This window comes from Hypanus sabinus (assembly GCF_030144855.1).
Source record: "Hypanus sabinus isolate sHypSab1 chromosome Y unlocalized genomic scaffold, sHypSab1.hap1 SUPER_Y_unloc_2, whole genome shotgun sequence".
Classification (NCBI taxonomy): Eukaryota; Metazoa; Chordata; class Chondrichthyes; order Myliobatiformes; family Dasyatidae; genus Hypanus; species Hypanus sabinus.
In genome coordinates, this window is record NW_026779021.1 from 461,834 (window position 1) to 478,534 (window position 16,701).

The window sequence follows — 16,701 nt, forward strand, 5'->3', positions numbered from 1 at the left end:
GAACTTGTTGCTTTGGTTGCCTGTAATTTAGGTACATTATTCCACTGTAACACCTCCATAATTAAAATATCTAGATACATCCTCTGTGTACTCTGGTGAAGGCAAGTCACTCTAGTCCAGTAACATCAGAGATCAACTCTGAAATGTGGGGTAAAGAGTAAGAAAAAGCCAGCCCACATAAAATACACAAAATATATTTAAAGTATCTCCAATGATAAACTGGACACATTTATTAATTAAACTATCACTTAAATAAAAAAAGTGCATAGAAAATTATGCTTAGAAACATTTTTACAATATACATTTTTACATTCATTGTCTAGCATAGCTTTGTTTTCCTTAATTAAAATTACCTTCATTACCATATTCTTTAACACAGATCCAATAGTAAAGACAAAATTTTACAATGAAAAATAATCATATCATGTAAAAAATAACAATTTACAGGAATGCAAAAATGAAAAAATTAAAGGACATAATTAACCTCCTCATGAATAAAACATAAATTTCTCAATTAAGGTTTGCCTGAACCATAACATCTTACATCTACCCCATCTTTGTGTAATCATCTCAAAGAGATTCAAAAATAAATTTACATTAACAGAGAAATATACAAATAAATTTAGTTCTGTTCTGGTAAGGGTATTAGGTAAGAGAATCATGTCACAAGGAACAGAATTGTACAGACATGATATGTACCCCAATTTAAACAAAAATAACTTAAATACTGTACTTCCCATCCAGTAACCCTGTTGTCAACTATCCATTGAGAAAATTTTTAAAAAAGAGAAGTGTTTAAATATCTTAAAATTTTGGGTATCACCAAAGCATTAATCTCTGTAAACAATCACTATCTCCCATTTTTTTTTAACTAAGATCCAAAACTCTGTATTTAAAACTAAGACATAATGGTCTCTGCAAATTTATCATAAGCATTGTTTGGTTTGAAATTGTTACTAAATAGATGAGAACCAGCCCTTCAAGTTAACCACTTCTTATTCACATGGAATTATATATTTAAGTTTTATCATAAGTCATTTATAACTATTGCATTAAGTTCACTCATTAAAAAACTACATTCATCTTTAAACTGCTATGTCCTACTGTTACATTGCAAAAGATACTGTTACAATTCTCAAAGCAATACTATAGTCTCCCTTGTCTGTTGCACAAGGGTTTGAACACAAATTGTTCCACAGTGACCAGAATTAATTTTCCACCTTGTGTGGAGCCCTCCAGTAAAGAAAGAACAGTGACTGTTAAGAAAGTGGAAAAAGTGTCACTTGTTGTTAATTGCTAATGACAGTTACAGACTTGTTCCCAGGTCTGAATGTTCTGGAACCCAAGTAGAATCCATTTAAAGTGAGGCAACACCACAACCTCGAGGCAAAAAAACAAACCTTTCTATAAAGAAATCAACTGTACAGAATGATCCCTACAAAATAGTTCAAGAGGCCAACAGCAGTGTAAGTATAGTTATTTTACAAAACTTTTGGTGCTTCAACTGAAGATCAAGCCTCATGACTGTTGTAATGAATGCACTTGGTATCCCTGCAAATAGTTTTGACAGATACATGGTACATTAAGGAATCACTTTGCCTTAGGAGGATCATCTTGCTACTGCCATTCATGAATACATAATTAGCACTCCGTGTTTATAATCATCAATCTCAAAAATGAGGCCACATTGACCGAAATGGCTTTTTATTCAGTTGCGATATCTCCGTTCAGAAATTGGAGTGAAAATTATGTGGAAAATGTCATTCATGAGCATATATATTCTGAAAAGTAATTTTAAGTTCCATTTCATTAGTCTAACTTACTTACTTACTTACTCAGGAGAGGGGACAGAAGAGCAAAAACCCTCATAATTTTTGTAGGGCTTTCAATATCATACTCTACTGCTGTCTGTAATCAAAAGGGTGGCGAACTAGTTCCAAAGGGGGAATGACAAATAACAAGAACTCCACTGAATCATCTGTTGCTAAGAAGCAAGGCTTTGGTACAGATACTCTGCTGTGTTATTTCAGTTATTTATTTCTTAAATGCTACCTCCTATCTTTTATTCATCTCATTATTTTTAAATACAATTATATTCAAGTTTTCTCTATTTCCAACAGTTTCAAATTTATAAATTGCTGCTTGGAAATAACATCTACATTAATTGTTGTTCAGTGTTTTAACTTATTACCCATAATCTCTATACAAATCCCACTATGAACCAACTAGACAAAGAGTACTATTTAAAATCTATGAATTTCTAAGTTGAAACAAATTGCAAAAAGCATTTTTTTTTGGAAGAATGAAGAGTCAACCTAAAGGTTCACCACTCCCTGCTTCTGAATGGATCACTACAGCTTTTCATGAAATGGCACATAAAGAGGATTTATGTTTGGGAAGGGTAAGGACTACAGAGCCAAATGGCTGGGACCCACACTCAAAAATTAACACTGCATTTTTTAAGAATACCAACGGCTCCATCTTTAAAAATCTTGTTAAGCCTCTTGTAATTTGAGCATGAGGGGCCTTGTTTTCTGAGAATAGAGTAATTCTGCTCAGGGTTGATGTACTATTTTTATTTAATGCAGCATTCTTACTAAATCAATGTGGAAACAAGGAAGGTGAACAAGGACTTTATAAAGATACAAGAAACATCATTATTGCTAAACTAGTCTTTTGAATGGGAAACCACTTATGTTTACTTAAAATGTTAAGGCAGACTCATTCTTAAATCCACTTCAGGCACCTAGTTATAACCCATGGATTTAAAATAGCGCTAACAATATCTGATCATTGTTTTCATCAATATTTTAACTGAGACAACTTGTTGCTTCATATATTCCTTCAATGATTTAAAGTGAAAAGTTAGCACAACATACTGTAATTGTTATATGGTTATATAAAAAGAGCAATGTATCAGTAATAAATAATTAACAGATTTTCCCCTTTTTGAAATACCCTACAGCTTAGAAAGTTGAGCATGCTAGGAATTGCAGAGCAAATTATACACTGCTTATCAAGGTTTCTTTTCTGTCATGAAATCTGCCTGTAGCTCTTGGCAACAATGAAACTTAATTAAAATAATGATAAAACAAATCTTTCAGCTAGATATCATTATTCATCCATCCAGTTATCAATAGCACAGCATATATTTGTCTTCATGAGGTCAGAACTACTCACCCCCCACCTATACCACCCATCCATTTAAAACCTCATTACCTGAACATTAGCACCACATTAAGACTGGGTGCCTTTTTGCACTGTAGGTATGCTGCCCTGGTGATTCAATCATGTACTAGTACACTGTCCTTCATTAGCCATCTCTATCCTTTCCTATGGTAGGGTTAATACCCGTTTGTGGATAAAAACTGATATTGTAGCAACAAAGAACATGATCCCAAAAGGCAGTTATTAGAGATGTCATTAAATAGTAGCAGCAACTAAATGAATATAAAAAGAAAAAAACTCCAGTACTTGTGCAGATGTGTAACTGAATAGAATTACCAAGAGAAAGAAAGTTCTGATAATCTTCCTTCGATCAGCTTGCTTGGCTGTAAATTATTACTGAGGAGGAAAACAGAAATGAAGGGTGGGAGATTTAACAATGGCATTTTTCAATTTGAACAAAGTTTGTGCTCCTTTAAATGAAGTATAACATCCTGATTATCCATTTTGGAAAAAATGTGAACCTAAATAAAAGAGCGAACATATCTTTGATCAGGATAACAGAATACATGAGATAGAACTACAATATGAATTTTAGGAATCATGAAATACAGCTGTAACCTGACAAACAGGATACATTATTGTACAAACATACTAGGTATTGCACTATGCAAAGAATGGGGAGGGGGTGCGTTGAAGTCTTTAAAGACACTTCCAGAAACCTCCCTGACATGCATTCATTTCGTCAAAAAAATTGCCCGTTTTCCAGGGATCAGCAATTCTAGCAGTTAATATTTTTAATCATGAATTACACAAAAAAAATTTCCTCTGAGGAAGTATGCCTCCAAACTTATAATTCAGTATAATTCTGATTGTTATTTTTTCCAACTTTCTAAATCAGTGATTGTTCACTACACTGATAGACTTAAGCTTTTAACCCTGTCAATATTCATCTATGTGCCATTCGATATTCCAGTAGTAATAACATTTATGAAATTAAGAATGACTTTTTGCAGGTTTATGGCAAGTTTGGATTTTATTAAGGTTAGATAGAGATTTTTAAAATCTACCTTCCGTAGTTATCCCATCTTCACACAATTAAGGTTATACATTATTTCTATTGATCTGGAAACATCAATAAACAAACAAACCATAAATTTATATGGTTATATTGCTGAAAGGCTCGATTTTTCCTCCCCCATTACTAATCCATGAGTACCATTTAAAGTTTAAGAGTCTGATCATGAATTAGTACATTTTGCATAGCTCATGGACTTTAAACAGGCAGTGTAATTATCAATACCAGCTAGGTGTACAAAACACATGCAGTTTTCAAGACTACTAATTTGAGTGCACATGAGCAGCTCTTTACTATCAATATGGAGGTCTATATTTCAGAGTAATATTCCTTTCTATAGATGTTGCCTATCCAGTTGAGATCCCCCATCACTTCCTGTGTTTTGCTCGAAAGTCCCAGTATTTGCAGAATTTCTTGTGCTTATGGTTAACATCTTTCCATTAGACTCCATAAAGCTTTGAAAAACTTAGCAAGTGCAGTAGTTACTAGACGAAGGAAAAAATTTAATGAACCCAATAGGCCGAATTTCAATCCTTTTTCTGCCAATCCAAATGACTCAGAGTCCAATCAATGTCTTACAACCTTAAAATCTGAGATAACTGCCACAGGAAAGGAATGAATTTGACAGATCGGAGTTACTGTAAGGGACTAGACACCTTCTCAAAAGCTGCACAGATACTGTCATGATCCTCCTTATCTTCCTTACCATCCTTATAGCAGTTCTCCTGTTGAGCACTGGACAAGTTTATGAAAACATTCTATTTCCTATATTCAAAATTGCAAAGAACGATCTACTCCCAGGTTAAAATCTTTAGGTCAAAGATTAACTCTGTATTCTCCTTGTATTTCCTCTACTTTTCTGGTGCATTAATGTTAAAGTGGTTACTTTTTTGATTAGTTTGATCTTAACCTTTGCCTTTCAGAGATGAGATTCAACTTACTACCTGCTAATTCCATATAAGTTTGTTGTTCTTCTGCTATAATTGACTGTAAAATTTATTTTACTCAGGATCGTTGCCTCTCAACCACAAAACTGTATATTTTTGGAATGGAACAGGCTGCAACAGGTTAACACACTAATGTGCACTTCTCTAATTATTCACAGTGATTTTTTGAAACAGGTTTGTATGCAGGAAAACACTTAAATAGTATTTTGCCACTAGTGTTCAAGAATACATTGTTTCACACTGGAGTCCAAGAATCCGAAAATTTTCATTCCTGAATTTTTATTTCCCCCTAGTAACCCTATTATATCATGGCAGTCACTCATTAAGGATTTTTGCAAACCCCCCACAAGACTTAATCAGTTCAAGAACTTCCTGCATTTCTTTGCTCCACAGTTACACGGAAGTTTGTTGCTAGCATCTTCAATTGGGAACTTGTAATCATATGTCAGCTCTTCACCTTGGAAGATCTTTCGTACAGCAAAAATAACAATGTGCTTTTGCCCATCCACATTTATCACACGGGAATAACAGTTGGGATCACAAGAATGGTTGATGAAACGAGCTGCATTTCCATGCATTGTGGCATCCACCACCTCATAATCGTCAATACGGAACATGTAGCAGCCAATCCCCTGTGAGTGAAACATAAAAGCAGAAAACAAGTTACTGAAATATTTGCCATTGTAAGTAAATGGCTTTCCCACAACTATATATTAACACCTCTGGTACCTTAATTTTATCATTGTACATGACTAAGTGTCAAATCTAGGTTTGATTTTGGTCTCACTCGTATCAGTCTGATTCAAATATGTTTAAGTTGTCACATTCACATACCAAAATATACCGTTATTAAACAGCACAATTGCTACCTTATCCAAAACAAAAGATGAAAGGTACAAACACGAGGAAATCTGCAGATGCTGGAAATTCAAACAACAACACACACAAAATGCTGGTGGCCTGCTGTGTTCCACCAGCATTTTATGAAAGGTACAATATAATTTGGTAAAACTTAATAGACTGTGCACATCTAAAATATTACAAACTTCAAATCACTAGATAAAATGCAATACAAAAATTACAAAAACCCCACACAAAAACAAATCCAGGCAAACTCATTTAATGATTAAACATGCTGAGATACCAACAAAAAATGTCCTTTTAGTCCATTATCTAAACAGATGGATATCTGAATGGTAAATGCACTTTCTTCACTATGGAACTAGACTCAAAACCAAGTTTCTGATCATGACCGGAATCAAGGAACTAAGAATGCATATCTGCCCTTCATGACCCAGCAGTGGTGCTGAAAAGATATTTTACCTTTTGCTTTAAAGTAATCTAAGCATTTCTTGAAATCAGTATTTACAACTCTGCCAAAAATTTCAGGAACTATTGACTGTGAAAATTATAGAACAAACAGTCTTACGAGTCACATAATAAAGATGTTGTTGAAAATTGTTCTGAGTCAAATTAAAAACAATTTAAGGCCAGAAACTTCTAAAGTGCAATATGGGTTTATTCAGGATAGAGGAACTAGAAACGCAATTTTCATACTATGAGTGCTTTCAGAAAGGGCAACTGAATATCAAAATGATTATATTTTATTGATTTCACTAAAGCATTCCACAAAGTGCAAAATATAACCATATAACAACTACAGTACGGAAACAGGCCATCTCGGCCCTTCTAGTCCATGCCGAACGTTTACTCTCATCTAGTCCCACCGACCTGCACTCAGCCCATAACCCTCCATTCCTTTCCTGTCCATATACTTATCCAATTTTGCTTTAAATGACAATACCAAACCTGCCTCTGACACTTCTACTGGAATCTCGTTCCACACAGCTACCACTCTTTGAGTAAAGATCCCCCCCCCCCGTGTTAGCCCTAAACTTTTGCCCCCTCTCAACTCATGACCTCTTGTTTGAATCTCCCCTTCTCTCAATGGAAAAAGCCTATCCACGTCAACTCTATCCCCCTCATAATTTTAAATACCTCTATCAAGTCCCCCCTCAACCTTCTATGCTCCAAAGAATAAAGACCTAACTTGTTCAATCTTTCCCTGTAACATAGGTGCTGAAACCCAGGTAACATTCTAGTAAATCTTCGCTGTACGCTCTCTATTTTGTTAACACCTTTCCTATAATTCAGTGACCAGAACTGTACACAATACTCCAAATTCAGCCATACCAATGCCTTGTACAATTTTAACATTACATCCCAACTCCTATATTCAATGCTCTGATTTATAAAGGCCAGCATACCAAAAGCTTTCTTCACCACCCTATCCACATGAGATTCCACCTTCAGGGAACTATGCACCATTTTTCCTAGATCACTCTGTCTTAACATTCTTCAATGCCCTACATTTACCATGTTATGTCCTATTTGGACTATTCCTACCAAAATGTAGCACCTCACACTTATCAGCATTAAATTCCATCTGCCATCACTCAGCCCACTCTTCTAACTGGCCTAAATCTCTCCGCAAACTTTGAAAACCTACTTCATTATCCACAACGCCACCTACCTTAGTATCATCTGCAAACTCACTAATCCAATTTACCACCCTATCATCCAGATCATTAATATATATGACAAACAACACTGGACCTAGTACAGATCCTTGAGGCACACCACTAGTCACTGGCCTCCAACCTGACAAACAGTTATCCACCACTACTCTCTAGCATCTCCCATCCAGCCACTCTTGAATCCATTTTACCACTTCAATATTAACACCTAAAGATTGAACCTTCCTAACTAACCTTATGTGTGGAACCTTGTCAAAGGCCTTACTGAATTCATATAGACAACATCCACTGCTTTACCCTCATCAACTTTCCGCTTTCCTTTCCAAAAAATTCAATGATCTGTCTAACATGACCTTCCATGCACAAATCCATGTTGACTGTTCCTAATCAGACCTTGTATCTTCTTTTAGCTTTTTAAATTTCTTTCTTAAGATTCTTCTTAAATTCTTTACATTCCTCGAGCACCTCATTTACTCCATGCTGCCTATATTTATTGTAGATCTCTCACTTTTTCTGAACCAAGTTTCCAATATCCCTTGAAAACCATGGCTCCCTCAAACTTTTAACCTTTCCTTTCAACTTAACAGGAACATAAAGATTCTGTACCCTCAAAATTTCACCTTTAAATGACCTCCATTTTTCTGTTTCATCCTTCCCATTAAAAATTGTCCCAGTCCACTCCTTCTAAATCCTTTCTCATCTCCTCAAAGTTAGCCTTTCTCCAATCAAAAATCTAAACCTTGGGTCCAGTCCTATCCTTCTCCATAATTATACTGAAACTAATGGCATTGTGATCACTGGACACAACATGCTCCCCAACACATACCTCCATCACCTGACCTATTTCATTCCATGACAGAAGATCCAACACTGCCCCTTCTCTAGTGGGTACCTCTATGTATTACTGCAAAAAAACTACCCTGCACACATTTTACAAACTCCAAACCATCCATCCCTTTTACAGTATGGGCTTCCCAGTCTATGTGTGGAAAATTAAAATCTCCCACAATCAAAACCCTGTGCTTATTACAGATATCTGCTATCTCCTTGCAAATTTGCTCCTCCAATTCCCACTCCCCATTAGGTGGTCTATAACACTCCACGGTAAGTGTTACTACACCGTTCCCTTTCCTCAATTCCACCCAAATAGTCTCCCTAGACGAGCCCTCTAATCTATCCTGCCAGAACACTGCTGTAATATTTTCTCTGACAAGCAATGCAACACCTCCCCCTCTTGTCCCTCCAATTCTATCACACCTGAAGCAACGAAATCCAGGAATATTTAGTTGCCAATCACACCCCTCCTGCAACCATGTTTCACTAATAGCTACAGCATCATATTTCCAGTTATCAATCCATGCTCTAAGCTCTTCCACCTTTCTTACAATGCTCCTAGCATTAAAATAGACGCATTTAAGAAATTCTCCACCTCTTCCTTTCTGTTTCTCTCTAACAGTACAAAGAACTTTACTGTTTTCTCTTTCTTCCTTCTCCCATACATCTGTTCCTACACTCTGGTTCCCCTTTCCCCTCATTATCTAGTTTAAATCCACTGGAGCCTCTCTAGCAAATCTACCTGCAAGAATATTTCTCCCCCTCTAGTTCAGATGTAAACCGTCTTGTCGGAACAGGTCCCATCTTCCCTGGAAAACTGCCCAATTATCTATAAATCTAAAGCCCTCTCTCCCGCACCATGTCTTCAGCCATGTGTTGATCTGCACTATCTATTTCTAAACCTACCTGCACGTGGCACTGGTAGCAATCCTGAGATTGTTATCCTGAAGGTCCTGTCCTTCAACTTGGCGCCTAACTCCCTAAACTCACCTTTCAGGACCTCCTCACTCTTCCTACCCACGTCATTGGTCCCTACATGGACCACGACATCTGGCTGCTCACCCTCCATCTTGAGGATACTGAGAACTCGATCTGAGATTTCGCGGACCCTGGCACCAGGGAGGCAACAGACCATCCGGGATTCTCAGTCTCTCCCACAGAACCTCCTATCTGTCCCTCTAACTATCGAATCCCCTATCACTACTGCTCTCCTCTCTTTTCCCTCCTTCCCTTCTGAGCTGAGGGTCCAGTCTCGGTGCCAGAGACGAAACCACTGCAACTTGTCCCTGGTAGGTCGTCCCCACCAACAGTATCCAAAACGGTATACTTATTGTTGATGGGAACGGCCAAAGGGATGCTCTGCTCATTCTGTCTATTCCCCTTCCCTCTCCTGACGGTCACCCAACCACCTGTCTCCTGACTCCTAGGGGTGACTATCTCCCTGAAACTCCTATTTCTGCCTCTGAAAAATTATTTCAAATTCTCGCTGAACTAAACATTGACGGAAGGGATCAACAAAATTTATATATAAAATGCTTCAAAATTTATACTGGAACCAAACGGCGGTGCTAAAAATTGATGATAATATAAGCAATTGGAGTGAAATTCAAAGACGAGTTAGACAGGGATGCATTGCCTCACCAGAATTATTTAATAACCATTGTGAAATGATTCTCAGAGAAATAGAAGACCTAGATAGGATAAAAATTGGAGATGTTAACATCAACAATATAAGATATACAGACGATACCACCCTAATAGCGAGTGCTGCTGAAGACCTATAAATCCTCCTAGACATAGCAGTACACACAAGTGCAGCTTTTGGTCTAAACATCAACTGTTAAAAAAAAACATATGTATGGTAATATCAAAACAGCAATATACTCCCAATTGCTAATTGTACATCAGTAACCAAGAGGTAGAACAAAAGACCAGCTTTAGTTAACTTGGTAGCTTTATATCACAAGATGCTAGAAGTAGAAATATAAGAATTGCCATTGCCAAAATCAACTTCCAAAAAACGAAACCCATTTTTACCGACAGACACATTTCTATGACAACAGGACTTAGGCTACTAAAATGTTTAATAATTCTTGCTGGTCAATTTTGCTGCATGCTTCCAAAACTATAACAACAGAACTCCAAAGAAACTTAGAAGCAACAGAAATGTGGTTTCTTAGAAGAATACTGAAAATATCATTTGGAGATAGGGTACCTAATGAGACGGTACTCCAACGTGCCCATACAAAAAGATCTTTAATGAGAACATTAAATGAGAGGAAACTTAAATTCCTGGGTCATGTCATCAGAAAGGGAGAAATAGAATGCCCTACATCACAAGGCCATATACCTGGGAAACACGGAAGAGGAAGGCAAAGAAAAAAATACATGGGTACTGTGAAAGAACTAACAGATCTAAGTGTGTGAGATATCATTTATGCTGCGAGGGAACATCTGATGTGAAGAGCCATGATCGCCCAAGTGTGTAACACACCAGGCACATGAAGAAGAAGTCGCCTCCTTATGGCTGTTAGATTTTCCACAGAATGGGAAACGCAGTCTACCAAACCTATGAAGCACAATAAATGAAAGCTGTCATCCTCTTTAAAATGTTTAAATCATAAAATCAATCACTCCCCCTAACTTGTCTTGGGCTGGGTGATGGATTAGATTTTTTTTAAAACTTTAAAATGTATCTGGGTTGGATCCCTCTTTGGATATTAACTTAGGCCTAGCAACTTTTACAATAAGAAACCCAGGATAGATGATATGATTAATGCCAGTCATAACAAGACCCATCTCCTCCACAAGACACACAAATTGGACAGACACAAGGAAATCTGCAGATGCTGGAAATTCAGACAACACACACAAACTGCTGGTGGAACACAGCAGGCCAGGCAGCATCTATAAGGAGAAGCACTGTTGACTTTTTGGGCCGAGACCCTTTGTTAAACTCAAAATGGACAGTTTTATTTTAACTTCCAAAATGTAGCCACATTTTCAGAATTTTAAAGCAACTTCCGTAACTGCAGGACCATGAGTTCCACAAAAATGCAGAAGTTGATCTGTTGTGATGCCCATGGTCTGGAATATATTGGCAATGCTTATTTACCAAGAATGATGCTGTGTCATACCCACCATTCTTGACTGACTAGTTCCTTGGAAATTTCCTGCACATAACAGCTGGTGAGGGAAGACTCTCTGATTGGTATTATGGATTAACTCCAAAACATAATACTAACGGAAAGAGAAGTATGAATCCAGTAACTTTCATTGTGTGTGTATATTTGTCAGTGTATATACTGTTATGATCCCAGCCCCCTCCTTTGTGAGAATCGCAAGAGCACCCGTCGAGGTGGGTGTCAGTAGACCCAGGAAGAGAGAGAGAGAGAGAGAGAAATGTGCCGAATTGCACGTTCCACCCAGGATGCAAAATAAGACGACAGTGACTATTGTCTCATGGAGACCACGTGAAAAGCCCTCGGGCAAGGTGGGCTGGTTGAGAGAGAGATTGCATCATCCCAACCTGAGTGACCCCTGCGACCCTGTGAGGAAGTATAAAGGAGGGTCTCAGGGGGACAGCCCCCTCAGACGCACCCAGAAGACACGAGAGAGTGATCCCGCAGCAGCGGGAAGCCATTCTGAAGGAAGCCATGTGCGTTAGATTCTGGGATTGGAATTTGTGGCTGGAATCACAGAAAACCGCTTTTAACTAACATCGGGGAGAGGAAACCAACGCTCCCCCGATTTCACGGAAGATTCATCAAGACTCGGCAAGTTCTTTCTCTTCTCCCCCAATCTCTCTCTCTCTCGGTCGCCCCACGTGAAACCCAGTGATTCCCAAAAGGTTGAAGCCTGCAGACTTCTGAGTGACTTTTATATTTCCAACGGACAATCTATTAACCCCTAGACAACAGTAGAGCTCACTTCTTAATGACGATTATTACCTTACCCGCGCTTTAGATTGAGTATTGACGATGTGCATTATCTGAATGTTTGTATTAACCTTACTTTTGTGTCCCTTTATAAATAAAAACGTTTGAAAATAGTGACATCAGACTTCAACGGACCTCTCCATCTTTGCTAGTAAGTTCTCCAGTTACGGGATACGTAACAATACATACATACCTATACATACACACATACTGTACTATAAAACACGACTACTACATAGACTTCCATAGCAAAGTACATGTTAAATCGTCCTATTCAATCCTAAAGATATAATCACTGTGGAGGATTTCTTACTGTCGAATCCCTTTCCTGACAAAGGGGATCACTCTGTTTGACAGGTGAGACTTGGCTGCGAAGCCATCTCAGCTTCTGCGGCCTCTTCTGTAGTGTTTGTAGAAGTTGACTGTGGAACTGCAGGAAGTGTTTCTAACAGTTTTGGACACTTTTCTTCTGGATGTGCTGGCATCCCAAACAGTGCATGACACGCTGCTCCAACTGCTGATCTATCCCAAGCCACCATTAAAGCTTTGAGCCAACTTTCATTTTGCCCAGGTGACCAGCATGTAGCTCCTCCAACACTTTAGTTATCAGCTTGGTTGCTACAACTCCTCTCAATCTCCACATAAGACAACCCCTGTCTGGGGCAAGTTCATACTAGCACTAGTAAAATAGGGGAACTGGAATTCCTGCTGCACTTTCCAGTCATTTTTGGTACCATGTAGACCTGAGATAGTGTGGGTCTTTTCTGGTTGAAACATTTTATAGACCAAGCCACACTCAATTTTTTCATGTTCTAAGGGAACATGATGCAAAGGCTTTGGGGCATTCTCTTCTATCACTCTTAATGTGTGATGTGTCTTCACTACCATAAGGCAAGGCGTCACAGGCAAGGAATACCGGATGGTGGATCATAATATGTGAATACAGTGTCTGACCTTACCATGACCTTTTGGAAAGTTAACTCTCACTGTTTTGCCTATCGCCATTTCTTCCTGATCTGTAGTAGTGACTTCAAGGGGTGGAGTACAGTAACCAGCTTTGGCAGGAACCTGGTATAGTGATTGACAAATTCTAAAAAGGTTATTTTGGACTCTTTTTCCATCCCCATCTCTAGTTAGGCCTTAGCTATGTCCGTTTTTTCTGAGGTGTTTTCCTCCAATATAGGTTGCAAAGATATCCTGTATCCTGCCCAGGAGGGTACTTACTGCTCTACTTTCAGTACTCTGCTCTCTGTCCATTCCCCTCTCGGTCCCCAACCCCCACTCCCACCTTTCTCTAACCCTCTCCCCACTCTCACACCCTCCCTCCTGCTCTCTATCTCCCCTTTCTCTCCCCCCTCTCATCCCCATCCCCTCTGTCTCCCCTCTACTATTAAATACACAAAATTTGGCAATTGCTTCTAAATTCCCCAGCTACTGAGATCCTAGTCTCGTGGGGTAGAGGCTGAAACAGGAGGGGGCTGTCTATCTCTATCATTATAAATAATTTGAAAATATGTGTGAAGCATGATGCTGTACTCAATTTGTAAACCATGGGAATATTGATACTAATGGTACTTCACAATAACAAGTTTATAAGGACAGAGCAGTTACCAGTAGTGCAAAAACATTTATTACAGGTAACTAAGACGATATAGAGGAAAGACTTCGAGTATACTAGGAAATGGATTATCAGACTATTGACTAAGACGTGAATTCTTCCAACTGAAATTCAAATATGCTTTTACGGTTTCGGCAACAACGCAAATATAGTATTTTACAGCAGAGAGAATGTCACTATTCTTTTCATGAAATTATTTAAGCAATATTTGCTTTTGGAGAAGTAAAAGCTGTAAGTAGAATGTCAAGGCTGTGACTCTCGAGGACTCTGAAGGAATAATATACTCAAAAATCGGTAATGGTAGGAAATGCACGACATTTAAAGAAAGTCTCTCCACAGCATCTCTGTTTCAGAATGCTTCGCCAGTATCATAACTAGATTGAAGATTCCATATTCTACCTGTCTCATAGGATAATGAATGTGCAATAAGTAAACCTCAGGCGCACGAATATCAAAAATGCAAAGTGATGTGAGTTAATAATACAAGATCAGCTGATTTATGTCACAAGGAAGCTGGTATGTTGCTGATGCTATAGTGTTATTTCAGAAAGGATTCATTCACTTGTAAAGAAACAAATCAATGATTCTGACAATGTCTATCCCCAAAGCAGTGGTTATAGTCTACCTGCACTAGAAACTCACCTTGCTGTCATAATATTTCTCTCGTTTGTCTGTGAGGATAGACCGAATGACAGTACCCGAATATTCGATGACCATCTCACCTGCATCAATGTTTCGCTTACAGAAAAGACCCCGTCCATGGATTGGTGACCTGCAGCATTTAGAAAGACAGAAAAAATAGAAGAGGGAATTAAGAAAAAAGTAAAGAGATCACCTTTTATTCTCAAAATTAAGCATGGAGGATGCTTATTTTTTTCTTAGAATGAAAACTAAAGATTCTTAAAAGTCTCTGAAGATTCATTAACCCTTTACTAACTGTAAAATTCCTATCAGGGTATGGGTATACCAAGGCTGGGTAATATGACAACCATTTACTTCTGAATACATCTTGAAAGTTCTGTCTCAAACTAGAGTATCTATCTACAGGTTGGCATCAAGTCCAATATTACTGATACAGTTGAACGAAAGTTTGTGAACCCTTTGCAGTTAATTGGTTTTCTGTATTAATTACTCATAAAATGTGGACTGACTTTTTTCTAAGTCACAATAATAGACAAATAGACAGATAATAGACAGAGAACACAATTGTACTTTTCATGCCCTATATTGGATATATCGTTTGATCATTCACAGTCCAGGCTGGTAAAAGTACAGTATGTGAACCTTTGTATTTAATAACTGGTAGAACTTCCATTATCAGCAACATCTTCCATTAAACATCTCCTGCAGCTGCTGCCGAGACTTGCTCAATAGTGAGGAGGAACTTTAGACCATTCCCCCGTAAGTTCATCAGTATTTCTGGGGAACTGTGGTGGCCCACACATGTGGGACTTGAACCGCCATCAGAAGCCACGGGCAGACATGTGATAGCGCGTTTGGAACTACCCACTCGGGGCGGACCTGGGGACAGTCTGACGTCACATCCGCCCTGCGGGTTTCAGGGACCCATGGGAGGGGAGACTTAAGTGCACAAGTTTGAATCAGTAAAGTCATTCTGAGTTCAGCTCTTTCTGCCTCCCTATGTTTCTTTAGTAGCACGTTGCGGGCGACTACATTGGTGATCCCAGCGTTCCAGACGGCATCTGGAGCCGGTGACTCAGCGACCAGCCATGAGTTCAGGCAACTCGCAGAGTGCGATCTCTCTGAAGCTCCCGACTTTCTGGGCCACTCACCCCACGTTTGGTTCGAGCAGGCTGAGGCCCAGTTCAATATCAGAGACATTACAGCCGACACCACATGGTACTACTACATGGTCAGCACGCTCGACCAGGATCATCGACTTCCTACGCCAGCTAACAATGGAGGACAGGTACACTAAGTTTAAGGCGCTCCTGATCCATACCTTCGGACTCTCCCGCTACGCGGCTCCTACTCATGGCTGCATGCCATCCAAGCTCATGAACAATATGCTGACGCTCATGGACGCCCATCAGCTGTGCCTTTTATTTGAACAGTTGTTCCTCGAGCAAATGCCAGAGGACATTCACCTCCTCCTCACGAGTGAGGATTTCAGCGACCCACACTGGGTCGTGGCTAAAGCAGACGTCCTTTGGTAAAGCAAGCAACGTGGAGCAGCCTCCACCAGCCTAGCCACGACTGTGCGCCCCAAAGCCCAGGCCCCACAACCGAAGCCACCGAGACCCGGGGGGGAGGGGGGGGGGGGGAAGATGACAGTTTGGAACAATGGTGTTTCTATCACCAAAGATGGGGCTCGGGCTCATTGCCGCCGTCCACCACGTGCTTTTCTGGGGAACACCGGGGCCAGCCGTCACTAATGGCTACCATGGCTGGCCACCGAGACAGCCTCCTGTACCTCTGGGACTGACACTCCAGGCAGCGCTTCCTGGTAGACACTGGGGCCAAAGCCAACGTACTTCTCCCCTCGACTATGGACACTCTTAACGTGGTCCCAGGCTCCGAACTCACCGCTGCAAATGGCACCAGTGCTCAGACGTACTATCTC

The 16,701-nt window shown here is 39.3% G+C and overlaps 1 protein-coding gene across 7 annotated transcripts in view; it reads right to left on the reverse strand.

Annotated features, from left to right (window-relative positions):
- Window positions 1-225: 225 nt before the first annotated feature.
- LOC132386023 (histone-lysine N-methyltransferase 2A-like) overlaps window positions 226-16,701 on the reverse strand; it is a 316,855-nt gene continuing 300,379 nt past the window's right edge. For all 7 annotated transcript variants that reach the window (XM_059958301.1, XM_059958298.1, XM_059958300.1 and 4 more), the window contains 2 exons: window positions 14,760-14,889; window positions 226-5,822 (listed from right to left, as the gene is read on the reverse strand). In XM_059958301.1, coding sequence (XP_059814284.1) covers window positions 5,547-5,822; window positions 14,760-14,889 — 406 coding nt within the window. In that variant the 3' untranslated portion in view covers window positions 226-5,546. The remainder of the gene's footprint in view (window positions 5,823-14,759; window positions 14,890-16,701) is intronic.